At 45.7% G+C, this 26,622-nt stretch overlaps 1 protein-coding gene across 1 annotated transcript; it reads right to left on the minus strand.

The window, feature by feature from the left end:
• Positions 1–14: 14 nt before the first annotated feature.
• LOC115547110 (zinc finger protein 91) lies at positions 15–26,622 on the minus strand. Its single transcript, XM_030361078.1, has 10 exons — positions 25,994–26,622; positions 24,516–24,799; positions 23,207–23,273; positions 21,939–22,218; positions 19,368–19,435; positions 12,939–14,334; positions 6,366–6,673; positions 5,375–5,652; positions 3,157–3,220; positions 15–1,200 (listed from the first exon to the last, which is right to left on the minus strand). Exons 1-10 carry the CDS (start codon positions 26,286–26,288, stop codon positions 305–307), a joined length of 3,936 nt encoding a protein of 1,311 aa, XP_030216938.1. The 5' UTR covers positions 26,289–26,622; the 3' UTR covers positions 15–304.

Raw genomic sequence — 26,622 nt, forward strand, 5'->3', positions numbered from 1 at the left:
AGGTCGAAAAGGACTAGGTTTGAAAGATTAAGGCTTTATTACCACTTGCATAAGCCAACAACAAAACCTGAAATGGTTTGCAAACACCCAGGCGCAGGAATCTTCTTCCCGGGAACAGTCTGGACCAGAGCTATAGAGCTATAATCGTGAATAAAAAATAACTAGAACAGACAAATTTAAACAAAAACAGGATAGAGGTGTGAATTAAAAGGTCCCATTGCCCGTGTCAAAGCACCCCATTGCCTCTGTGCTTGAGCATGTGCCAACGCAAATTGCTAGGGTCACTGAGGCTGGTGTTGCACCTTCAGGGCTTCTCCCCGGAGTGAGTCCTCATGTGGCTCTTCAGAGTGGAGCGCTGACTGAAGCACTTCACGCATTGGTTACACCTGTAGGGCTTCTCCCCGGAGTGAGTCCTCATGTGGACCGTCAGGTTTGAACTCGTACTGAAGCGCTTCACGCATTGGTTACACCTGTAGGGCTTCTCCCCGGAGTGAGTCCTCATGTGGCTCTTCAGAGTGGAGTGCTGACTGAAGCGCTTCACGCATTGGTCACACCTGTAGGGCTTCTCCCCGGAGTGAGTCCTCATGTGGATCTTCAGGGAAGAGCTTTCCCTGAAGCGCTTCAGGCAATAGTCACAACTGTAGGGCTTCTCCCCGGAGTGAGTCCTCATGTGGACCTTCAGGATGTAACTACGACTGAAGCGCTTCACGCATTGGTCACACCTGTAGGGCTTCTCCCCGGAGTGAGTCCTCCTCATGTGGCTCTTCAGGCTGTCTTTCAGTTTGAAGCGCTCCGTGCACTGGTCGCACCCGTACGGCTTCTCGCCGGTGTGGGTACGCCTGTGGATGACCATATTGGTTTTATCGGGAAAACACTCGCCAGACAACACAGCGGGCCAGTCCTTGCCGCCGCCCTGATGCCCAGTCAGCTCCTCACGGTGGACCAGCTGCTCGCCGCGCTCCAGGCTCTTTGCCGCGCTGTGTTCCGCAGACAGCGAGCTCAGAGTCTCCAGTTTGAACACTGTAAAGAGGTTGTCATGGCCGTCCACCGCTAGTGGGTACTCCCCTTTTCCGTGGACACTCAGGATCCGCAGCTCCTCGCTGTTACTGGACATGTGGGAGGAGCCAGGGGCGTCCACATGCAGACTATCCAAGGTGGCGCCGTGTTGTGTGCTGCAGTCTCCAAACTCATCGCAGTCTTCTGCAGTGGGAATAAAGGCAGAAAGTAATTGTACTAAATTAATAATTTGCACAAAGGGATACAGTATGTATCCATTTGAAACGTAGCACCGCTACGTCTCCCCCTTTTAAAGATGTGGGGAGGTCATGAAGACAAAACCCAGACGATCTGTTGTTTTCTATCCCCTGTTTTACCAATACTGTAGTTATATTGGGAATCAGAGCTGATCTGAGCATTCCTGACACCTGTCTGCTATGAAGAAGATGTAAATCATTCTACTATAAACTGTACAAGTAGTCCTTGTGTTTTAGCAGGGCTCTGGTCATAATGCACTTTCAAAAGAGGACCAGGCATTTAAAGGTTGGGTATGGGATTTGCGAAACGCCAGCAGATTTTGAAAATAAACAACTCAAATGGTCCTAGCCCCTCTCCTTCAACGCTGACTCCACCCATTCCAAGTACATGGACGCGCAATCATGCACGAGTGAACACAGATGCGCAATCATGCACGAGTGAACACAGATGCGCGAGAGCGAGCCATTAGCTAGTTAGCTAGCTCCAGTAGCTACCGCAGGATAACAACAAAAAGAAGCTTGCTCTGGGTCACGAGCTTTGAGTACGTGCGGAAGGGGTCGCGCGGGGAGAGGGGGAGTGCAGTGCGACCGTTTGATTGACGTACTTACTGTCCAATGCAACTCGGTGGCTCTGGAAATCATTGGCTGGAGTTTTTCGAGCCCTGCCCGTTCCACAGATGATTGACTCGTTTAATTTTCATGTCAGTACTTCTAACTCAGTGGCTGTAAGTGGGTAATGATAAGGATTTCAAGTAATTTTGCAAAAATGGCCAAAAAAGCGAATTCCATACCCAACCTTTAAGTGCAAGCATGATTAGTAGAAGTAACCACACAGAGATAACCATGGCAACCGGTCAAACAAATTTTATTTTTATGATCATTCTGCGCTCGCATCCGCCGTGTTGATGAACAAATAAACCCCCTATATGCAATGTGTATTACTAACCTACAGCGGGCAAGCCTCCACCAATATCCTCTTCATCCTTGGTTAAAATGGTGTCTGGGGTCTGCTGCTTTCCACATAAAGAAGGAAACACACACAAGACATAATCTTTCATTAGCACAAAATAGTTGTCAATCCCCGCTAACGACACATTGCATCATAAAGGTGTGTGCTTTCTATGGGTGTGTGCTGGAGTTGTAGCAGAGGAAGCCTCCCTTTTTGATTGTGAATGAGAAGATGATTTCCAACCTGCCCAGTCAGCTCCTCGGGGCAGACCAGCCGTTCGCCGCGCTCCAGGCTCTTGACCACGCCGTGTTCCGTGGACAGCGAGCTCAGAGCCTCTGGTTCGGACGCAGTGAAGAGGGTGTCATGGCCGTGCAGCGCCAGTGGGCCCTCCCCTTTTCCGTGGACGCTCAGGAGCCTCAGCTCCTCGCTGTGACTGGACAGGTGGGAGGAGCCAGGGGCGTCCACATGCAGACTATCTGAGGTGGCGCCGCGCTGTGTGCTGCGGTCTCCAAAGTCATCGCAGTCTTCTGCAGTGGGAATAAAGGCAGAAAGTAATTGTACTAAATTAATAATTTGCACAAAGTGATACAGTATGTATCCATTTGAAACGTAGCACCGCTACGTCTCCCCCTTTTAAAGATGTGGGGAGGTCATGAAGACAAAACCCAGACGATCTGTTGTTTTCTATCCCCTGTTTTACCAATACTGTAGTTATATTGGGAATCAGAGCTGATCTGAGCATTCCTGACACCTGTCTGCCATGAAGAAGATGTAAATCATTCTACTATAAACTGCACAAGTAGTCCTTGTGTTTTAGCAGGGCTCTGGTAAGTAACCACACGGAGATAACCATGGCAACCGGTCAAACAAATTTCCTTTTTACGATTATTCTGCGCTCGCATCTGCCCTTGTGATGAACAAATAAAACCCCTAAATGCAATGTGTATTACTAACCTACAGCGGGCATGCCTCCACCAATATCCTCTTCATCCTTGGTTAAAATGGTGTCTGGGGTCTGCTGCTTTCCACATAAAGAAGGAAACACACACAAGACATAATCTTTCATTAGCACAAAATAGTTGTCAATTCCCGCTAACGACACATTGCATCATAAAGGTGTGTGCTTTCTATGGGTGTGTGTTGGAGTTGTAGCAGAGGAAGCCTCTCTTCTGGATGGTGAATGAGAAGATGATATCCAACCTGCCCAGTCAGCTCCTCACGGTGGACCAGCTGCTCGCCGCGCTCCAGGCTCTTTCCCACGCTGTGTACCGCGGGCAGCGAGCTCAGAGCCTCCGGTTTGAACGCGGTGAAGGGGTTGTCATGGCCATCCCCCGTCAGTGGGCCCTCCCCATTTCCATAGACGCTCAGGATCCGCAGCTCCCTGTTGTGACTTGACATGTGGGAGGAGCCAGGGGCGTCCACATGCAGATTATCCAAGGTGGCGCCGTGTTGTGTGCTGCAGTCTCCAAAGTCATCGCAGTATTCTACAGAGGGAAAGAATGACAATGTAATTGTGTTAATTCATTATTTGCACAGTGTTATTTGGTGTAAATGTAACACCTGATGTGTTGTTGTAAAAACCTACATTTGCATATTGTCAATTGTATTTATTCATTTTAATAATTTTTCTCTATAAACCCAATTCTCACGGGTTGGTTCGACCTGGAAAATAAAACCCTGTTTTCGAACAAAGACCTCTGGTCTCGTGTGTACTACTTGGGAGCTACACATAATGTTTTTAAGTTTCTTGAAGTTGGAATCATGGCGGAAGGAGGAGACGACAGCGCTCAAGACATCCATCAGCCTTCTAATAGGAATTTGCATTTCTGGCAAAATTGCACAGCCAGCATGACGGTGAACTTTTTTTTTTTTCTACAATTTATTTGTTACCAGCAGTCGTAGTTTTGATCAGCAGAGAAGTCGTTTTTTTTACCTTCCTTGACAGCGGTCATTATATGCTTAGCAACGGTGAATTATTAAAAAATTATTCACCACCAGAAGTTTTGACGGCCCATGCAAGTGAACAGAGCGTTCAACAGAATTGAGAAGAGCCGTGTAATAAATAACTATAGTCATATTATATTATTGATATTCTACGCGAATCTGACTATTCGACGATCGTTGCCCATCCCTACCTTCTAAGAGGACTAAGTCTGAAGTATGGGCATATTTTGGGTGTTTAAAAATCCCACGATAATACCGAAAACCGGGATAATTTTGGCCACAATAACCGTGAGGTTAAATTTTCATACCGTTACATCCCTAGACACAACCCATGGTATCTGTTTTCCTATCACCTGTTTTAACAAAACTGTAGTTATATTGGGAAATAATATTATTAGGGATGTAACGTTACAATGAAGTCACGGATCGGTTCATATCTCGGTGCAGACATCACGTCTCGGTACGAGTTCGGTACAATGAAGGGAAAAGAAAAAACAATAATGCAGAAGGCAATTCTTTTTTATTGTCTCACGTTGTACCACCTAGTGTCATACACTCTCTCCCCTGAGCTAGCTGCAACAGCCTGAACTGTGTAATCTAAGATTTAAACAGTAAACAATAAGTACTACACTTAACCTCCAGACTCCAGACTCAGTTATAAAACAGAAAATTCTGAATGTCTTATTTATGAAACTGCAAAGTAAACAGAAATTGCGCATTTCCACCAGAGGGTGGAAATGCTACCGAATCACTACCGTGACATCCGTAGTGATTCGGTTCAATACGAAAACATGTATCGGTACACCCCTATTGGGAATCAGAGCTGATCTCAACATTCCTGACACCTGTCTGCCATGAAGAAGATGTCAATAATTCTACTATAACCTGTATAATTAGTCCTTGTTTTTTTAGCAGCAGAGTACATTCTCAGTTGATCCAGGTCGTTTTCTTGCTTGCTTTATATGCAATATGTATTACTAACCTACAGCGGGCATGCCTCCACCAATAACCTCTTCATCCTTGATTAAAATGGTGTCTGGGGTCTGTTGCTTTTCACATAAAGAAGGAAACACACACAAGACATATTCTTTCATTAGCACAGAATAGTTGTCAATCCCCGCTAACGACACATTGAATCATAAAGGTGTGTGCTTTCTATGGGTATGTGTTGGAGTTGTAGCAGAGGAAGCCTCTCTTTTGGATGGTGAATGAGAAGATGATATCCAACCTGCACAGTCAGCTCCTCACGGTGGACCAGCTGCTCACCGCGCTCCAGGCTCTTGACCACGCTGTGGTCTGCAGGCAGCGAGTTCAGGGCCTCCCGTTTGGACGCGGTGAAGAGTGTGTCATGGCCGACCAGCGCCAGTGGGCCCTCCCCTTTACCGTGGACACTCAGGATCCTCAGCTCCTCGCTGTGACTGGACATGTGGGAGGAGCCAGGGGCGTAAAGACTCTCTGAGGTGGCGCCGCACTGTGTGCTGCGGTCTCCAAAGACATCGCAGTGTTCTGAAGAGAGGGGGAAAAATGACAGAAATTGATTGTTTCGAAACATTATTTGCAGAAAAGGAGACAATAAATAAACTATTTAAATGTATGTAACACATAGATAGAGGGTTCAAAATGTGTACTAGTGCAGACACAGATTCCCTCAACTCAAAGCTCAAGCGGTTGACCAGGTGGAGGACACTGAACGAACACCAGCGCAAAATGATACGAGCATAACATGACATTCAAGACAAGCGTAATTAATCTATTCTGGCAATAACAAGCAATAACAAGCGACAACGTGTCATTCCCTATAAACTGATCAGCTAACATTTATAGGTTTTGAATGAATCGATGTGGCATCTGTCTGGAAACCATTCTCGGCTCTTGACTGTTTCCATCTTTGAAATGCAACTTCCAAGTTTGACTCGTGTTTCATCAAGGCCCTGGTCTTCATGCTTTTCAAAAGAGCACCAGGTAGAAACTAGCAGTCAGCCTAGAATCCATGTGTGCTGTAACATGAGTGGAATTTCCAACCGCCTTGTGTTTCGGGCCGGATGACTGAGGAATACATTACATCCAAGACCATTCAAAGAGCAGGAAATGGGACTAACGTCATTATACATTGTTCATTTTGAATCATCAACTTTTCCCAATTACTTCAAATGTAACAACTAATAGTGACCCCTGAACCGTCTTGTTTTCCACCCATCACGGCCCGGGACACAACTCACCATCTCCCTGTGGTTTAGTCTGTGGTTTGCAGATGTTGTCTCGAGCCAGGGTAAAACGACTTGCCGCACACGATGCATTTGATCTCGTTTGAATCCGCAAAGAAAACAGCGTACTCCTCATCACCTTCATCCTCATCCTCAGCGCTTGGTTTTCTTTCAGGCTCTGAGTTATTTGTAATCGAAGGGTAGCCGAGCCTTCCGAGAACAGTTGGCTAATTTCAGATACGGCAGCTTTCGCAAGTACGTCCATTATGGACGAAAGCTGTTCTTCCAAAGTTGGGCCGCACGGCGACATCTTTATCAACATATTTTACCCTATTGTGGATAACAAAAAAAAATTGAATACTGTAACAAGATACGAGAGGTCGAGAAGGACTAGGTTTGAAAGATTAAGGCTTATTACCACTTGCATTAACTATCAACAAAACTTGAAATGGTTTGCAAACTCCCGGGCGCAGGAATCTTCTTCCCGGGAAAAGTCTGGATGTCATGGACCCATAGAGTGGCGAAGTCACGCCCTTTCCGGTAGAGTCGAAAAATATGAATGGGTTTCAATTGAGAGAAAGTAATTATCCTCTGATCCCAGTCTTTATATGCCCCGGATTACACATATGATGTTTGTGGATTTAAACTTGAATTTTTCATGTCAAGAGTTTGATTGTTTATTGTGTAATTGTTCAGTTAAAGGCTGTAGAGAAAAAAAACTGAGAAAGACTATGTCTTGTATGTGCCGTCACGTCACGCTGGCGTGGACAAGACCGTCAATCTCCCCATCGGCATTACTGAAAACTCTCCACATGCCCCAATTTATAATGGTTTTCACCTCTTCTGATGTTTTCATCCTCCCCTTGGAAAAAACCTAACATTATCAAAATTCTTCACGAAAATGTTTAGTTTTCTTTGGCTGAAAAAGTATCGTTTAAATCCACGAACAACATATGTGTAATCCGGAGCATATAAAGACTGGGACCAGAATATAATTACTTTCTCTACATTGAAACCCATTCATGTTTTTCGATTTTATAGGTCCCATGGGCTCTAACGTAAGGGGCGTGACTGAGCTCTACCAGAGCCCAGTCACGCCCTAACCCTATGGGTTAGGGCAGGGATGGGCAACTTTCATGATAAAGAGGGCCACATTTTTCATCATAACCATCAGAGGGCCACATGACTGCACACTCAACTAAACGTGAGCTGAGAGAAGCTACACAATTTCAAATTTGGTAGATATGATTTCCTGCATTCTTGTGCATTTTGGGGATGGCCACTGCCTAAAAAATCTTCCAGAATCATAACCTATGTACGGTATGTTAATTTAACCAACAATTCATTTCATGTTTTGCATGCTCAAACAGCCACATGAATGGTTAGTATTGTTATCAGTGCAAAGGGCTCACATATATCATCATTCAATGATGTCACAAAGCTGAAAAACAGTGGCCCAACATTAAGTGCAACAACTCAATGAACTCAAACCCAACAAGCATGATATTCATTGCAGTTGTAGTAGTTGTAGTGGCGACTTATGTGGATATCTTTAATGACTGATATCCTTTCTAAGCAAACTAGACGCATGGGTTTGCCTTTGAATTCTATGAATTCTTCTCATCTTTCTTGACCGAGTTTTCTGTAACTCGATCAATTATAAAAAATAAAAAAAATCTTCTTTTTTTTTTTAATTATGTGCGGGCCTGACTGAGTGAGGATGCCCGCGGGCCACATGCCCGATGGCGCCAGTTGCCCATCCCTGGTCTAAATGGAGTAAACAATGTAAACCTGCACACCATTTAAAAAAAAAAGTTGGAAACAAATAAATGGAAGAGTTAAACTAATAGACAATGCGACAAAGTTTGAATACATTTGATTGGCTTGGATCGAGTTCCGCTATACATTGCATAAACAGGTCCGCTTGTAAACATATTGCAAAATAAAAGAAATGCAGATAAATATATGATATATTTAAATGTGGTGTCATTCTTATTAAAGATCCCATGTCATGAAAATTTCACTTTGAGGTTTTCTAACATTAATATGAGATCCCCTAGCCTACCTGCTCCCCTAGTAGCTAGAAATTTTGTTGGGTGTAAAACGACCACTAGGCATTCTGCTCCGCCATTGAAAAAACGAAGGTCAGACGTGCCGTTTTGGAATTTTCCCGGTGTGTCGTCATAAGGGGAGATGCAACCCCTCCTTTCTCTGCCTTGCCAGCCCAGAAAATGTAGCCCGCCAATGAGATACGCCCGTGAGAGCGCCGTGTGTGTGTGTGTGATTACACCAGTGGAGGCTTCTCCATTGAGGAGAGGGAGGAAAATCCTCCCTAACATTGTTGAGAATAAAAAATTTAGATTGCCCCGACTATTGTAATGAATTAATGCCCTTAAATATGACTACTTTATTGCCTTTGAATATATAATGTTCGTTTCCCTGGGTAAAGGGACATTAGCACCCCCTATCGCCTATTGACAATTACTTCAGGGAGGAACGTCCTCCCTCCGCCGCCGTTCACTCCCATTCATTTTCCCGAAAGTACTGGCGGCCGGTGGATAACATGGGTTTCAATGGGAGAGAGGAGGAAAATCCTCCTCTGAGTGGGTGGGACCTTAAGGGGTCTGATTCGCGCAAAAATCTATCCGTCTGCGCTATGAACCAATAAGCAGGATCCCTGGATGTTGAGCAGTGTTGCCAGATTGGTCCGATTTCCCACCCAATTGGGCTACTTTTAACCATGTTAGGCTGGAAAGATTATCATTGGGCGGGAAATCTGCCCAATCTGGCAACGCTGTCGATAACAAACCCGTTCTGCATTGCCGCGATGCTCAGTCTGAGAGACGCAGAGCAAGTGAAATCTGCGATAGCGAGATCCTAAATGCACAATGGAAACATTGGAAACGGAGGACATTGTTAACGTCTTATTACAAAAACCATTCCATTCATTCAGAAAGAGGTAGACCACTTCCCAAAATCAAGGTCATCAGAAGTAATGGCAACTTCAGTGTTGTGAGTGCTACATGGTTTGCTAGGTACGCATGACTTACTGGTAGCATTACAAGCAATTGTAACTGAAAATAAACATAGCTAAATAACTTCAGTCAGTGAGGGCAAAAATAGGCCCAATAATAGGCCCAGATTTTTTTATTTACTTTTACAAATCAACAGTAGGCCTGATTAGACTAATATGCTTTGCATCCTTTCCTTCTCAAATTACAGTGATGCCACTGGTGGCTTTGTAGACATTTTGTTCACATAACTCCCTCCCTGCTATTTTGTAGTTCACCAAAACACCCTGAAACAACTTGAGTCTCACATTCTTATGCCACCATACACCAACAGTGCAGGCAGGCCAATGGCAACCAAGCGCGCAGTCCTTCCTCCCTCACTTTAAAATCCACCAGCCGCCACTGGATTACACATACTGTAACGCAAGTATGGTACACTTCTTTGTTATTTGGATAACCGGTCTGCTGTTGGTGTTGGTTCCTACAGCTTAATGAAAGTTAAATTTGAGACTTTAAGATTTTTTTAATGCCACTTGAAAGGAAATTTAAGACCAACGACACAATAAACACTAGTGGAAAAATGTATTTGAACATATTTCCACTCTCAGTAGGCTTTTTGGACAGAAACAAAAATTACCTCTTGCGCACCTGAACGACGTGTATCTGAGTCACGGCCGCAAAACAAATGTTTTGTTGGTTCCGCTCTCGTGATTGCGCAACAATACTGCTATTCGTTTATATTTGGGCTGTAACGATACACCAACTCACGATTCGGTTTGTATCACGATTTTTGACCCACAATTCGATACATCCCACGATTTTTTTAAATTTAAAAAGCATTTTATTTCAACAACACTTATATAACAATTAACTTAATGTCACATTTAATAACAAATAATTTGGAACACTGAACAGATTTGAACAGAAAGAATACTATTAAAGTATAGCTAAATTCATAAATAAATAACCAAAGATTGTAGTTGGAGCAAAAACCCTCAACTAGTTTGGAGGTTTAGTCAAATATCCTATTGGCGCTTCTTATTAGGCTATGAAACTTAAATAATGACATAATCAAGCCGTATAGAATGAAAAATGTTTAATAGCCTAACTTTCAATAGATGGGAAAAAACATGAACGTCGAAATAACGAGGCATAGTGTTACGAGTAGCGTATGTGTGTGCGCGAGAATGGTAGTGTGCGTATGTGTGTGTGTGAGTGACGTCAGCGAGTGAGTAGACGAGCAAGGAGAGCGAACGAGTCCGGTAGAATAAAGTACCCATCCTGTCAATAATCGGTGGCCGCTTCATTCCGACCTATAAGCAGACCAACTGCCGGTCAAATCACACAAAACAATAGAGACAGGGGCAGGCAATTTTTTTCGCGCTTGGCCCACTCTGGATAAATGTAGTTCATATCGCATATGAGGACTTCGACGGCTGTGGAGAAATGAAATCCTCCGTAGCCACGGAGAGCGGTCATCACTGGGCATCTCGTCGCAAACTTATGGCATCGATAAGAGGGGGCGGTGTCAGCAGACTATTATTTAGACAATTTATTAGCAAATTTAAATCGGACAATTTGACCGGAGAGTTAGAAAGGGCGTATCGCGCTTCGGCCTTCTCAAACCGTGAGACAGGTTCTTGGCTTTGAGTGTCGCGATTTCGATACTCTTATCGTTACAGCCCTATTGTTTACTGTTTAAATCTTCGATTACACAGTTCAGGCTGTTGCAGCTAGCTCAGGGGAGAGACTGTATGACACTATTGGTACAACCTGAGACAATAAAAAAGAATTGCCTTCTGCATTATTGTTTTTTTCTTTTCCCTTCACTCTCCCATGGGTTTGAGTGTCGCGATTTCGGTTTCGGTTACAGCCCTAATTTATATATATACATTTTTTTAACTATTCTTTCTTAGATTTGAGACTAATTACAATCATAAAATCCTACTTACCATATGTAAACATTTTTAAGACTTTTGAAAGATGGATTTAAGACTTTTTAATGCTATTTAAGGCCTTATTTTTTCGATTTATGAATTTAAGACTTTTTAAGACATTAAGGATCCGCGGGAACCCTGTTATGGCATATAACACGTCGGACTCTCGTTTCTGGTATTTCCACAACGAGACTTGTAGTGGGCGTTATCTCAGACATGTTTGAGAAGGAATTGGGGGAAAGGAACTTTGGCTTCGACTCCCTGAAGTACATGAACCACGACATGGAGGAGAAAGGGATTGTTGCCCGCAAATATCCCCTGCTTGAGCCCCTCTTCCCGCTGCCGAGGGACCACCGTGTCGGCGCTGCCCACTGCAGGAGGCAGTGGTGCCTAAGCGCTGACCACTGCCGAGAAGGTGGTCCCTCGGCAGCGAGGCTCCAGCGGGAGACAACCACGCTCAACAAACCCTTTCTTCTCCATGTCGTGGTTCAGTCTATTTCAGATTGATGTGGACGTGGAAGAACCAGAGGGTCAGAGAACCCAACGTAGTCGTTTGTGATTCATAATATCTTCTGGAGGCCCAGCTTTTGGTCGTAATAATATATATTATTTGATAGATATCCATGTATAATATATTATTTAGATGTAGAGCTCCAGGACTCCCCCCAGAGCACCCGGAGTGTTCTAGAATATTTACAGAACACTGCCAAAGGCTATGTGCGCCTCGCCATTGCGATACATCCACTGTAATCGGAGCGCATGGAACCGTGGCAGCAAGCTGCTCAGGGCCACACCCCCACCCTCCACCTTGAACCACCTCTCTCCTCATTTGCATTAAAGCTACAGACACCGAAATGATGCGTTTGGGGAAAGCTCAATGTGCGACTGGCTCGTAGTGGCAGTAATTCTGCACCACGGCTAAATTTAGAAAAAGGCTTCAAATACTGCATTTGGGGCCCACTAATATCTATATTAAAGCATCCATAAAGTAGCATGCTATGGGACCTTTAAAAATATTATTTTATGAAACTTAAAATTATTCTGATAATATCCAAAATCATGCAACCGTTTCTGCTGGCAGCTACATTGAGCGTTGCATGAATGACCTAATTATAATTTACAATTGTATATTGTATATAGCCAATTGAAAGGGATTTCTATACATTCTCTTTGGACCTAGATATACCTCCTGTCCTCTCTAAATGAAAGGTGTTGTTATAGTTTGCATTGCAACTGTAGCCACCAAGTCTGATACTTTGGCCAATCTAGTGACTTTTTTGTTGTAGATTCCTTTAATTGTCTTGCAGCCAACTCCACTTCACCCACAGTGTATTGCAATTCAACTTGGTCGCTCCTCTGGCCAATCCTAAAATCTCCACGTTGGTCAATACCCCTCACCTTCACACAGAAATCAATTATTTACAACAATAAAAGAGTAAACGAAACGAACGAAAAGTTGGAAAGCGTCTATAATCATGAATAAAAAATAACTACAGCAGACAAATTTAAACAAAAACAGGATAGAGGTGTGAATTAAAAGGTCCCATTGCCCGTGTCAAAGCACCCCATTGCCTCTGTGCTTGAGTATGTGCCAACGCAAATTGCTAGGGTCACTGAGGCTGGCGTTGCACCTTCAGGGCTTCTCCCCGGAGTGAGTCCTCATGTGGACCTTCAGGCTGGAACTCCTCCTGAAGCGCTTCACGCATTGGTCACACCTGTAGGGCTTCTCCCCGGGGTGAGTCCTCCTCATGTGGACTGTCAGGGCGGAGCTTTCCCTGAAGTGCTTCAGGCAATAGTCACAACTGTAGGGCTTCTCCCCGGAGTGAATCCTCATGTGTCGCTTCAGGGCGGAGCTCTGACTGAAGCACTTCACGCATTGGTTACACCTGTAGGGCTTCTCCCCGGAGTGAGTCCTCATGTGGACCGTCAGGTGGGAACTATTCCTGAAGCGCATCACGCATTGGTTACACCTGTAGGGCTTCTCCCCGGAGTGAGTCCTCATGTGGACCTTCAGGACGGAGCATTCCCTGAAGCGCTTCAGGCAATAGTCACAACTGTAGGACTTCTCCCCGGAGTGAGTCCTCATGTGCCTCTTCAGTTGAAAGCTCCTACTGAAGCGCTTCAGGCATTGGTCACACCTGTAGGGCTCCTCCCCGGAGTGGGTCCTCATGTGTTCCTTCAGGTGAGAGCTCTGTGTGAAGCGCTTCACGCATTGATCACACCCGTACGGCTTCTCCCCGGGGTGAGTCCTCCTCATGTGGACTGTCAGGGCGGAGCTTTCCCTGAAGTGCTTCAGGCAATAGTCACAACTGTAGGGCTTCTCCCCGGAGTGAATCCTCATGTGTCGCTTCAGGGCGGAGCTCTGACTGAAGCACTTCACGCATTGGTTACACCTGTAGGGCTTCTCCCCGGAGTGAGTCCTCATGTGGACCGTCAGGTGGGAACTATTCCTGAAGCGCATCACGCATTGGTTACACCTGTAGGGCTTCTCCCCGGAGTGAGTCCTCATGTGCCTCTTCAGTTGAAAGCTCCTACTGAAGCGCTTCAGGCATTGGTCACACCTGTAGGGCTCCTCCCCGGAGTGGGTCCTCATGTGTTCCTTCAGGTGAGAGCTCTGTGTGAAGCGCTTCACGCATTGATCACACCCGTACGGCTTCTCGCCGGTGTGGGTACGCCTGTGGACGACCATATTGGTTTCGTCGGGTAAACCCTCTCCAGACAACACACCGGGCCGGTCCTTGCCGCCGCCCCGATGCCGAGTCAGCTCCTCACGGTGGACCAGCTGCTCGCCGCGCTCCAGGCTCTTTCCCACGCTGTGTACCGCGGGCAGCGAGCTCAGAGCCTCCGGTTTGAACGCGCTGAAGAGGTTGTCATGGCCATCCCCCGTCAGTGGGCCCTCCCCATTTCCATAGACGCTCAGGAGCCGCAGCTCCCTGTTGTGAAATGACATGTGGGAGGAGCCAGGGGCGTCCACATGCAGATTATCCAAGGTGGCGCCGTGTTGTGTGCTGCAGTCTCCAAAGTCATCGCAGTATTCTACAGAGGGAAAGAATGACAGAATGTAGTTGCGTTAATTCATTATTTGCACAGTGTTTTTTGGTGTAAATGTAACACCTTATGTGCTGCTGTAAAAACCTACATTCGCATATTGTCAATTGTATTCATTCATTTTAATTATTTTTCTCTATAAACCCAATTCTCACGGGTTGGTTCGACCTGGAAAATAAAACCCTATTCTCCAACAAAGACCTCTGGTCTTGTGTGTACTACTTGGGAGCTACACATAATGTTTTTAAGTTTCTTGAAGTTGGAATCATGGCGGAAGGAGGAGACGACAGCGCTCAAGACATCCATCAGCCTTCTAATAGGAATGTGCATTTCTGGCAAAATTACTATTCAATATTCGAAAATCAAGACACCCCCCCCCCCCCACACACGCACGCAACTCGGATACACGCACACACAATGACAGAGAGAGAGGCTTTTATGATTTGTATGAAATCAATCTGTTAATTTCAACAACTGCCCGTCAACATTCAACATCCAAATTATTTCAACGTGGGCTTAGGCAGATAGGCCTACATGCGCCGAAGACAGATCGCTATTCATTTATTTATTTTACTGAACACAGCCTGCATGACAGTGAACTAGACGCGTCAAAAAAAGATTATTATTTATTTATTTTTACAATTTATTTGTTACCAGCAGTCGTAGTTTTGATCAGCAGAGAAGTCGTTTTTTTTACCTTCCTTGACAGCGGTCATTACATGCTTAGCAACGGTGAATTATTAAAAAAAAATTCACCACCAGAAGTTGTGACGGACCATGAAAGTGAACAGAGTGTTCAACAGCATTGAGAAGAGCCGTGTAATAAATAACTATAGTCATATTATATTATTGATATTCGACGATCGTTGCCCATCCCTACCTTCTAAGAGGACTAAGTCTGAAGTATGGGCATATTTTGGGTGTCTAAAAATACCGCGATAATACCGAAAACCGGGATAATTTTGGCCACAATAACCGTGAGGTTAAATTTTCATACCGTTACATCCCTAGACACAACCCATGGTATCTGTTTTCCTATCACCTGTTTTAACAAAACTGTAGTTATGTTGGGAATAATATTATTAGGGATGTAACGGCACAATGAAGTCACAGATCGGTTCATACCTCGGTGCAGACATCACAGTTCGGTACGAGTTCCGTACAATGAAGGGGAAAGAAAAAACAAAAATGCAGAAGGCAATTCTTTTTTATTGTCTCAGGTTGTACCACCTAGTGTCATACAGTCTCTCCCCTAAGCTAGCTGCAACAGCCTGAACTGTGATTTAAACAGTAAACAATAAGTACTAAACTTGACCTCCAGACTCCAGACTCAGTTATAAAACAGAAAATTCTGCATGTCTTATTTATGAAACTGCAAAGTAAACAGAAATTGCGCATTTCCACCAGAGGGTGGAAATGCTACCGAATCACTACCGTGACATCCGTAGTGATTCGGTTCAATACGAAAACATGTATCGGTACACCCCTATTGGGAATCAGAGCTGATCTCAACATTCCTGACACCTGGCCATGAAGAAGATGTCAATAATTCTACTATAACCTGTATAATTAGTCCTTGTTTTTTTAGCAGCAGAGTACATTCTCAGTTGATCCAGGGCGTTTTCTTGCTTGCTTTATATGCAATATGTATTACTAACCCACAGCAGGCATGCCTCCACCAATATCCTCTTCATCCTTGATTAAAATGGTGTCTGGGGTCTGCTGCTTTCCACACAAAGAAGGAAACACACACAAGACATATTCTTTCATTAGCACAGAATAGGTGTCAATCCCCTCTAACGACACATTGAATCATAAAGGTGTGTGCTTTCTATGGGTGTGTGGTGGAGTTTTAGCAGAGCTCTTTTGGTTGGTAAATGAGTAGATGATATCCAACCTGCACAGTCAGCTCCTCACGGTGGACCAGCTGCTCGCCGCGCTCCAGGCTCTTGACCACATTGAGGTCTGCAGACAGTGAGTTCAAGGCCTCCCGTCTGGATGCGGTGAAGAGTGTGTCATGGCCGTCCAGCACCAGTGGGCCATCCCCTTTTCCGTGGACGCTCAGGATCCTCAGCTTCTCGCTGTGACTGGAGATGTGGGAGGAGCCAGGGGCGTAAAGACTCTCTGAGGTGGTGTCGCGCTGTGTGCGGCGGTCTCCAAAGTCATCGCAGTCTTCTGCAGAGGGGAAAAAATGACAGAAAGTGATTGTTTCGAAACATTATCTGCAGAAAAGGAGTCAATAAAGAAACTATTTAAATGTATGTAACACACAGAGGGTTCAAAATGTGCACTAGTGCAGACACAGATTCCCTCAACTCAAAGCTCAAGCGGTTGACTAAGTGGAGGACACTGAACGAACACCAGCGCAAAATGATACGAGCATAGACATGACCTGCAAGACAAGCGTAATTAATCTATTTTGGCAATAACAAGCGACAACGTGTCATTCCCTGTAAGCTGATCAGCTAACATTTATAGGTTTTGAATGAATCGATGTTTGAGATTATGAACCAGCTCATGTGGCATCTGTCTGGAAACCATTCTCGGCTCTTGACTGTTTCCATCTTTGAAATGCAACTTCCAAGTTTGACTCGTGTTTCAACAAGGCCCTGGTGTTCATGCTTTTCAAAAGAGCACCAGGTAGAAACTAGCAGTCAGCCTAGAATCCATGTGTGCTGTAACATGAGTGGAATTTCCAACCGCCCCCTTGTGTTTCGGGCCGGATGACTGAGGAATACTTTACATCCAAGACCATTCAAAGAGCAGGAAATGGGACTAACGTCATTATTCATTGTTCATTTTGAATCATCAACTTTTCCCAATTACTTCAAATGAAACAACTAATAGTGACCCCTGAACCGTCTTGTTTTCCACCCATCACGGCCCGGGACACAACTCACCATCTCCCTGTGGTTTAGCCTGCGGTTTGCAGATGTTGGCTCGAGCCAGGGCCAAACGAATGGCCGCACACGATGCATTTGATCTCGTTTGAATCCGCAAAGAAAACAGCGTACTCCTCATCACCGTCATCCTCAGCGCTTGGTTTTCTTTCAGGCTCCGAGTTATTTGTAATCGAAGGGTAGCCGAGCCTTCCGAGAACAGTTGGCTAATTTCTGATACAGCAGATTTCGCAAGTACGTCAATTATGGACGAAAGCTGTTCTTCCAAAGTAGGGCCGCATGGCGACATGTTTATCAACATATTTTACCCTGTTGTGGATAAAAAATAAAAAAATCGAATACTGTAAGAAAATACGAGAGGTCGAGAAGGACTAGGTTTGAAAGATTAAGGCTTTATTACCACTTGCATAAGCTAACAACAAAACCTGAAATGGTTTGCAAACTCCCAGGCGCAGGAATCTTCTTCCCGGGAACAGTCTGGAACAGAGCTATAGAGCTATAATCGTGAATAAAAAATAACTCCAACAGACAAATTTAAACAAAAACAAGTTAGAGGTGTGAATTAAAAGGTCCCATTGCCTGTGTCAAAGCACCCCATTGCCTCTGTGCTTGAGCATTTGCCAACGCAAATTGCTAGGGTCACTGAGGCTGGCGTTGCACCTTCAGGGCTTCTCCCCGGAGTGAGTCCTCCTGTGGACCTTCAGGTGGTAATTCTTACTGAAACTCTTCCCACATTGGTCACACCGACCTGTAGGGCTTCTCCCCGGAGTGAGTCCTCATGTGGTGCTTCAGGCTAGACCGCTGACTGAAGCGCTTCACGCATTGGTTACACCTCTAGGGCTTCTCCCCGGAGTGAGTCCTCATGTGGACCTTCAGGATGGAACTACGACTGAAGCGCTTCACGCATTGGTTACAACTGTAGGGCTTCTCCCCGGAGTGAGTCCTCATGTGGACCTTCAGGGTGGAGCTTTCACTGAAGCGCTTCAGGCAATAGTCACAATTGTAGGGCTTCTCCACGGAGTGAGTCGTCATGTGGACCTTCAGGATGGAACTACGACTGAAGCGCTTCACGCATTGGTTACACCTGTAGGGCTTCCTGGAGTGAGTCATCATGTGCCTCTTCAGGTGAGAGCTCTTATAGTAGCACTTCACGCATTGATCACAACTGAAGGGCTTCTCCCCGGAGTGAGTGAGCATGTGGCACTTCAGGCCGCCTTTCTGTTTGAAGCGCTTCGTGCACTGGTCGCACCCGTACGGCTTCTCGCCGGTGTGGGTACGCCTGTGGATGACCTTATTGGTTTTGTCGGGAAAACACTCGCCAGACAACACAGCGGGCCGGTCCTTGCCGCCGCCCCGATGCCCAGTCAGCTCCTCACGGTGGACCAGCTGCTCGCCACGCTCCAGGCTCTTTCCCACGCTGTGTACCGCGGCCAGCGAGCTCAGAGCCTCCGGTTTGAACACTGTGAAGATGTTGTCATGGCCGTCCACCGCCAGTGGGTACTCCCCTTTTCCGTGGACACTCAGGATCCGCAGCTCCTTGCTGTTACTGGACAGGTGGGAGGAGCCAGGAGCGTCCACAAGCAGACAATCTGAGGTGGCGCCGCACTGTGTGCTGCAGTCTCCAAAGTCATCGCAGTCTTCTGCAGAGGGAATAAAGGCAGGAAGTAATTGTACTAAATTAATAATTTGCACAAAGGGATACAGTATGTATCCCTTTGAGACGTAGCACCGCTACGTCTCCCCCTTTTAAAGATGTGGGGAGGGCATGAAGACAAAACCCAGACGATCTGTTGTTTTCTATCCCCTGTTTTACCAATACTGTAGTTATATTGGGAATCAGAGCTGATCTGAACATTCCTGACACCTGTCTGCCATGAAGAAGATGTAAATCATTCTACTATAAACTGTACAAGTAGTCCTTGTGTTTTAGCAGGGCTCTGGTCATGATGCACTTTCAAAATGGAACCAGGCATTTAAGTGCAAGCATAATTAGTAGAAGTAACCACACAGAGATAACCATGGCAACCGGTCAAAACTAATTGTATTTTTATGATCATTCTGCGCTCGCATCCGCCGTGTTGATGAACAAATAAACCCCTAAATGCAATGTGTATTACTAACCTACAGCGGGCATGCCTCCACCAATATCCTCTTCATCCTTGGTTAAAATGGTGTCTGCGGTCTGCTGCTTTCCACATAAAGAAGAAAACACACACAAGACATAATCTTTCATTAGCACAAAATAGTTGTCAATCCCCGCTAACGACACATTGCATCATAAAGGTGTGTGCTTTCTATGGGTGTGTGGTGGAGTTGTAGCAGAGGAAGCCTCTCTTTTGGATGGTGAATGAGAAGATGATTTCCAACCTGCCCAGTCAGCTCCACGCGGCGGACCAGCTGCTTGCCGCGCTCCAGGCTCTTGACCACGCCGTGTTCCGTGGACAGCGACCTCAGAGCCTCTGGTTCGGACGCAGTGAAGAGGGCGTCATGGCCGTGCAGCGCCAGTGGGCCCTCCCCTTTTCCGTGGACGCTCAGGATCCTCAGCTCCTCGCTGTGACTGGACATGTGGGAGGAGCCAGGGGCGTCCACATGCAGACCATCTGAGGGGGCGCCGCGCTGTGTGCTGCGGTCTCCAAAGTCATCGCAGTGTTCTGCAGAGGGGAAAAATTGACAGAAAGTGATCTTTTCGAAACATTATTTGCAGAAAAGGAGTCAATAAAGAAACTATTTAAATTTATGTAACACAGAGGGTTCAAAATGTGCACTAGTGCAGACACAGATTCCCTCAACTCAAAGCTCAAGCGGTTGACCAGGTGGAGGACACTGAACGAACACCAGCGCAAAATGATACGAGCATAACATGACATGCAAGACAAGCATAATTAATCTATTTTGGCAATAACAAGCGACAACGTGTCATTCCCTGTAAGCTGATCAGCTAACATTTATAGGTTTTGAATGAATCGATGTTTGAGATTATGAACCAGCTCATGTGGCATCTGTCTGGAAACCATTTTCGGCTCTTGACAGTTTCCATCTTTGAAATGCAACTTCCAAGTTTGACTCGTGTTTCATCATGGCCCTGGTCTTCATGCTTTTCAAAAGAGCACCAGGTAGAAACTAGCAGTCAGCCTAGAATCCATGTGTGCTGTAACATGAGTGGAATTTCCAACCGCCCCCTTGTGTCTCTGGCCGGATGACTGAGGAATACTTTACATCAAAGACCATTCAAAGAGCAGGAAATGGGACTAACGTCATTATTCATTGTTCATTTTGAATCATCAACTTTTCCCAATTACTTCAAATGTAACAACTAATAGTGACCCCTGAACCGTCTTGTTTTCCACCCATCACGGCCCGGGACACAACTCACCATCTCCCTGCGGTTTAGTCTGTGGTTTGCAGATGTTGGCTCGAGCCAGGGTAAAACGACTTGCCGCACAGGATGCATTTGATCTCGTTTGAATCCGCAAAGAAAACAGCGCACTCCTCATCACCGTCATCCTCAGCGCTTGGTTTTCTTTCAGGCTCCGAGTTATTTGTAATCGAAGGGTAGCCGAGCCTTCCGAGAAAAGTTGGCTAATTTCAGATACGGCAGCTTTCGCAAGTACGTCCATTATGGATGAAAGCTGTTCTTCCAAAGTTGGGCCGCACGGCGACATGTTTATCAACATATTTTACCCAGTTGTGGATAAAAAATAAAAAAATCGAATACTGTAACAAAATACGAGAGGTCGAGAAGGACTAGGTTTGAAAGATTAAGGCTTTATTACCACTTGCATAAGCTAACAACAAAACCTGGCGCAGGAATCTTCTTCCCGGGAACAGTCTGGAACAGAGCTATAGAGCTATAATCGTGAATAAAAAATAACTATAACAGACAAATCTGAACAAAAACAGGTTAGAGGTGTGAATTAAAAGGTCCCATTGCCCCTGTGCTTGATCATGTGCCAACGCAAATTTCTAGGGTCACTGAGGCTGGCGTTGCACCTTCAGAGCTTCTCCCCGGAGTGAGTCCTCTTGTGTCTCTTCAGGGCGGAGCACTGATTGAAGCGCTTCACACATTGGTCACACCTATAAGGCTTCTGCCCGGAGTGTATCCTCATGTGGACCTTCAGGTGGGTACTCTGATTGAAACTAGTCCCACATTGGTAACACCTGTAGGGCTTCTCCCCGGAGTGAGTCCTCATGTGGACCTTCAGGTGGCAACTCCTCAAGAAGCGCTTCACGCATTGGTTGCACCTGTAGGGCTTGTCCTCGGAGTGAGTCCTCATGTGGACCGTCAGGTTGGAACTCCTCATAAAGCGCTTCACGCATTGGTTGCACCTGTAGGGCTTCTCCTCGGAGTGAGTCCTCATGTGGGCCGTCAGGTTGGAACTCTTCATAAAGCGCTTCACGCATTGGTTGCACCTGTAGGGCTTCTCCCTGGGGTGAGTCTTCATGTGCCTCTTCAGGTGAGAGCTCCTATAGTAGCACTTCACGCATTGATCACACCTGTAGGGCTTCTCCCCGGAGTGAGTCCTCCTCATGTGGCTCTTCAGGCTGTCTTTCAGTTTGAAGCGCTCCGTGCACTGGTCGCACCCGTACGGCTTCTCGCCGGTGTGGGTACGCCTGTGGATGACCATATTGGTTTTGTCGGGAAAACACTCGCCAGACAACACAGCGGGCTGGTCCTTGCCGCCGCCCTGATGCCCAGTCAGCTCCTCACGGTGGACCAGCTGCTCGCCGCGCTCCAGGCTCTTTGCCACGCCGTGTTCCGCAGACAGCGAGCTCAGAGTCTCCAGTTTGAACACGGTGAAGATGTTGTCATGGCCGTCCACCGCCAGTGGGTACTCCCCTTTTCCGTGGACACTCAGGATCCGCAGCTCCTCGCTGTTACTGGACATGTGGGAGGAGCCAGGGGCTTCCACATGCAGACTATCCAAGGTGGCGCCGTGTTGTGCGCTGCAGTCTCCAAACTCATCGCAGTCTTCTGCAGAGGGAATAAAGGCAGGAAGTAATTGTACTAATTGTACTAAATTAATAATTTGCACAAAGGGATACAGTATGTATCCATTTGAGACGTAGCACCGCTACGTCTCCCCCTTTTAAAGATGTGGGGAGGTCATGAAGACAAAACCCAGACGATCTGTTGTTTTCTATCCCCTGTTTTACCAATACTGTAGTTATATTGGGAATCAGAGCTGATCTGAGCATTCCTGCCACCTGTCTGCTATGAAGAAGATGTAAATCATTCTACTATAAACTGTACAAGTAGTCCTTGTGTTTTAGCGGGGCTCTGGTCATAATGCACTTTCAAAAGAGGACCAGGCATTTAAAGGTTGGGTATGGGATTTGCGAAACGCCAGCAGATTTTGAAAATAAACAACTCAAATGGTCCTAGCCCCTCTCCTTCAACGCTGACTCTGACTCAACCCATTCCAAGTACATTGACGAGCAATCATGCACGAGTGAACACTGATGCGCGAGAGCGAGTCATTAGCTAGTTAGCTAGCTCCTGTAGCTACCGCAGGATAACAACAAATAGAAGCTTGCTCTGGGTCACAAGCTTTGAGTACGTGCGGAAGGGGTCGCGCGGGGAGAAGGGGAGTGCAGTGCGACCGTTTGATTGACGTACTTACTGTCCAATGCAACTCGGTGGCTCTGGAAATCATTGGCTGGAGTTTTTCGAGCCCTGCCCGTTCCACAGATGGTTGACTTGTTTAATTTTCATGTCAGTACTTCTAACACAGTGGCTGTACGTGGGTTATGATAAGGATTTCAAGTAATTTTGCAAAAAAATGGCCAAAAAAGCGAAATCCATACCCAACCTTTAAGTGCAAGCATGATTAGTAGAAGTAACCACACAGAGATAACCATGGCAACCGGTCAAACAAATTTTATTTTTATGATCATTCTGCGCTCGCATCCACCGTGTTGATGAACAAATAAACCCCCTATATGCAATGTGTATTACTAACCTACAGCGGGCATGCCTCCACCAATATCCTCTTCATCCTTGATTAAAATGGTGTCTGCGGTCTGCTGCTTTCCACAGAAAGAAGGAAACACACACAAGACATAATCTTTCATTAGCACTAGGGGTGGGAATCGAGAACCGGTTCCTACTCAGAACCGGTTCCAACTAACCAATTCCATCGGAATCGTACGCCTCCAACGTTATCGATTCTTCTTAACGATTCCGAATCCGCAACACGTTTTCCGGTTTACGCAAAAAAATTGCGACGACCCTGCTCGCGCAGACAACCTTCAAACAACAAGTCAGCATCGTGGAGAGTAGGAAGCGATCGCAAGTCTGGCTCCATTTCACCAAACGCAATGAAACTTCTGCCGTATGTAATCAGTGCAATGCTATCATTTCGTGTAAGGGTGCAAACACCAGCAACATGCTAAAGCATTTGTCTACCAAGCATGGAATTAAGGGGGTCATCCCCAAGTTCCCCGGGTCCTATGTTTGGACGAAGTGAAGAGGTCGTCATGGCTGTGCAGCGCTCGGGGAACATAGGACCCTTTAAAAAAAAAAAAAAAAAGGTCCCAAGTTCCCCGTTTTTCCGTAAAAGGGTCCTATGTTCACCTGTAGCCATACATAGCGGGGAGCATAGGACCCTTTTGGGGAAAGCCTATGTTCCCCGCAATCTATCAATGACAATTCTCGTGACGACAGCCAATCGGCGTTCAACAGCCTGGCCACTGAGTGACATGTGTAACGTAACAGCCAATCAGCGTTCAACCGGCCAACTCAGTGCAGTACAGTCCGGGGTGAAATGCAGCATGGAGGAGAAAGTGATTGTTGCCGTTTGCGACTCCCGGAGCTCTTTATATGATAGTATATAATATAATATAATTGTATAATATGATCACGGCCAAAAGCTCTGTGCGCCTCCGGATGGCCGTAGCGCGGGGAGCTCTCGTAGGGATTGGGCTTCTTGGGGTTTGTTTACCGGCGTACGAATAGACTGCGTCAGGTTGGTTGGTTAAAATGGTTACTTTTGGTGCAGAAGACTGTAGAACTCTTTTTGTGCCACTCAATGAACTACTCAGGAATCGGTAAGAGAATTGATAAGGAATTGGATCGATAGGCAGAATCGACAATGGCATCGATATTGATAAAAACGTATCAATTCCCACCCCTAATTAGCACAGAATAGTTGTCAATCCCCGTTAACGACACACTGAATCATAAAGGTGGGTGCTTTCTATGGGTGTGTGTTGGAGTTGTAGCAGAGGACGCCTCTCTTTTGGATGGTGAATGAGAAGATGATTTCCAACCTGCCCAGTCAGCTCCTCGCGGCGGACCAGCCATTCGCTTCGCTCCAGGCTCTTGACCACGCTGTGTTCCGTGGACAGCGACCTCAGAGCCTCCTGTTTGGACGAAGTGAAGAGGTCGTCATGGCTGTGCAGCGCCAGTGGGCCCTCCCCTTTTCCGTGGACGCTCAGGATCCTCAGCTCCTCGCTGTGACTGGACATGTGGGAGGAGCCAGGGGCGTCCACATGCAGACCATCTGAGGGGGCGCCGCGCTGTGTGCTGCGGTCTCCACAGTCATCGCAGTCTTCTGCAGAGAGGGAAAAAATGATAAAAAGTAATTGTTTCGATACATTATTTGCACAAAAGGAGAAAATGTGCATTTGTACACTTGAACGAAACTATTTAGAAATATCGTCATGTAACATCGACACAGAGGGTATAATTGTGTACTGCAAACACAGATTCAGAGTTTGAGAGGGATGTCTCCTCCTACCAACTCCTTCCTGGAGCTCCCTCAAAGCCCAAGCGGGTGACCAGGTTGAGGACACTGATCGAACACCAGTGCAAAATCACATGGGCACAACATGACATGCAAGACGGGCACACTTATTATAGTTTACAAAAACAAGCGACAACGCGTCATTGCCTGTAGGCTGATCAGCTAACATTTTTACGTTTTGAATTTAATGATGTTTGAGATTATTTGTTTATTCAACCTTTATTTAACCAGGCAGAAATCACATTGAGGTATCTATTTTAGAAGCGAGCACTGGCCGAGGTAGCAGCACACAATTAACATAGGACAGACAAAGGTAATCAATAGGGACAAAATTTCTGACAAAGTCAGAAATTAAAAATAGGAGCAGACAATTTGAATTGTTTGGTTGAGATATTACAACTCGGTAAGTGAAATGAAAGCGGCACGTTTGAGTGATCTCTGAATTTCATTCCCAGCAACTGGTGCATTATAAGTAAAATCAGTCTTTCCAAATTCTGTCTCTATCAGTGGACATGTTATTGAATATACCTACTCGAACGCAGATTATACTCCTGTCTATTGAATTTGAAAAGACTAATTATGTGATAAGAATGATAAACCAGCTCATGTGGCATCTGTCTTGAAACCCTTCTGGGCTCCTGACTGTTTCCATCTTCGAAATGCAACTCCCAAATCTGACTCGTGTTTCATCAGGACTCTGGTCATGTTTTGCAAAAGACCATCAGGCTTTTTAGCGCAGGCCGAATCTAGCAGTCAGCCTAGAATTTATGGGTGCTGTAAGATTTGTGGAATTTCCAACCGCCTTGTGCTTTAGGCCTGATGACGAGGACGAGGAATACATTACATCCAAGACCATTCAAAGACAGGAAATGGGATTAACGTCATTATTAATTTGGAATCATGATTATTAAGACTTTTTCCAATTGCTACAAATGTAGAAAATAGTAGTGCCCCCTGAACCGTCTTGTTTTCCACCCATCTCACAGCCGGGACACAACTCACCATTTCCCAGTGGTTTAGTCTGTGGTTTGCAGACGATGGCTCGAGCCAGGGCAAAATGTCTGGCTGCACACGATGCATTTGATCTCGTTTGAAGCCGCAAAGAAAACATTTTACTCTTCATCATCTTCATCCTCCTCCTCAGCGCTTGGTTTTCTTTCATGCTCCGAGTTAATTGCAAGCGAATCGTAGCCGAGCCTTCCAAGAACAGTTGGCTAATCTCAGATACAGCACCTTTCGCAAGTACATCCATTATGGACGAAAGCTGTTCTTCCAAAGTTGGGCCGCACGGTGACATGTTTATTAACAAATGGATACTGTGGTGGATAAAAACCCACAATAGAATACAAAATACGAGCGGTCGAAAAGAACTAGGTCTGAAAGTTTTAAGGTTTGATCCAGATGCCTCGGACGGACACCACGAGCCTCTACAAATTCTCTCTTTTTAATTTTTGAATTTCCTTTCCTATGGAGATGACCCGGAAGTGCTTGAAGGAAAGGTGGTTCGAATTCTAAGGAGCCTCAATGCTTCTTTTAACCCTTCTTTAGCAAAAGTTCCTCATGAGCTGTTATGTTTTTTTCTATATATATGACAAACCGGGCGCAGCAGCATGTTTAGTTCCTTGCCATGT

The sequence above is a fragment of the Gadus morhua genome, chromosome 7 (genome assembly GCF_902167405.1).
Source record: "Gadus morhua chromosome 7, gadMor3.0, whole genome shotgun sequence".
NCBI classification, from domain to species: domain Eukaryota; kingdom Metazoa; phylum Chordata; class Actinopteri; order Gadiformes; family Gadidae; genus Gadus; species Gadus morhua.

Coding starts and splice junctions, on each gene's coding strand:
- LOC115547110 (XM_030361078.1), bottom strand. CDS start 26,288: ATGTCACCGTGCGGCCCAACTTTGGAAGAACAGCTTTCGTCCATAATG. Junction 23,274..24,515: donor GCGAGGAGCTGACTGGGCAG/GTTGGAAATCAT, acceptor TTCTGTGGAAAG/CAGCAGACCGCAGACACCAT. Junction 1,201..3,156: donor TGGAGGCATGCCCGCTGTAG/GTTAGTAATACA, acceptor TTCCCACTGCAG/AAGACTGCGATGAGTTTGGA.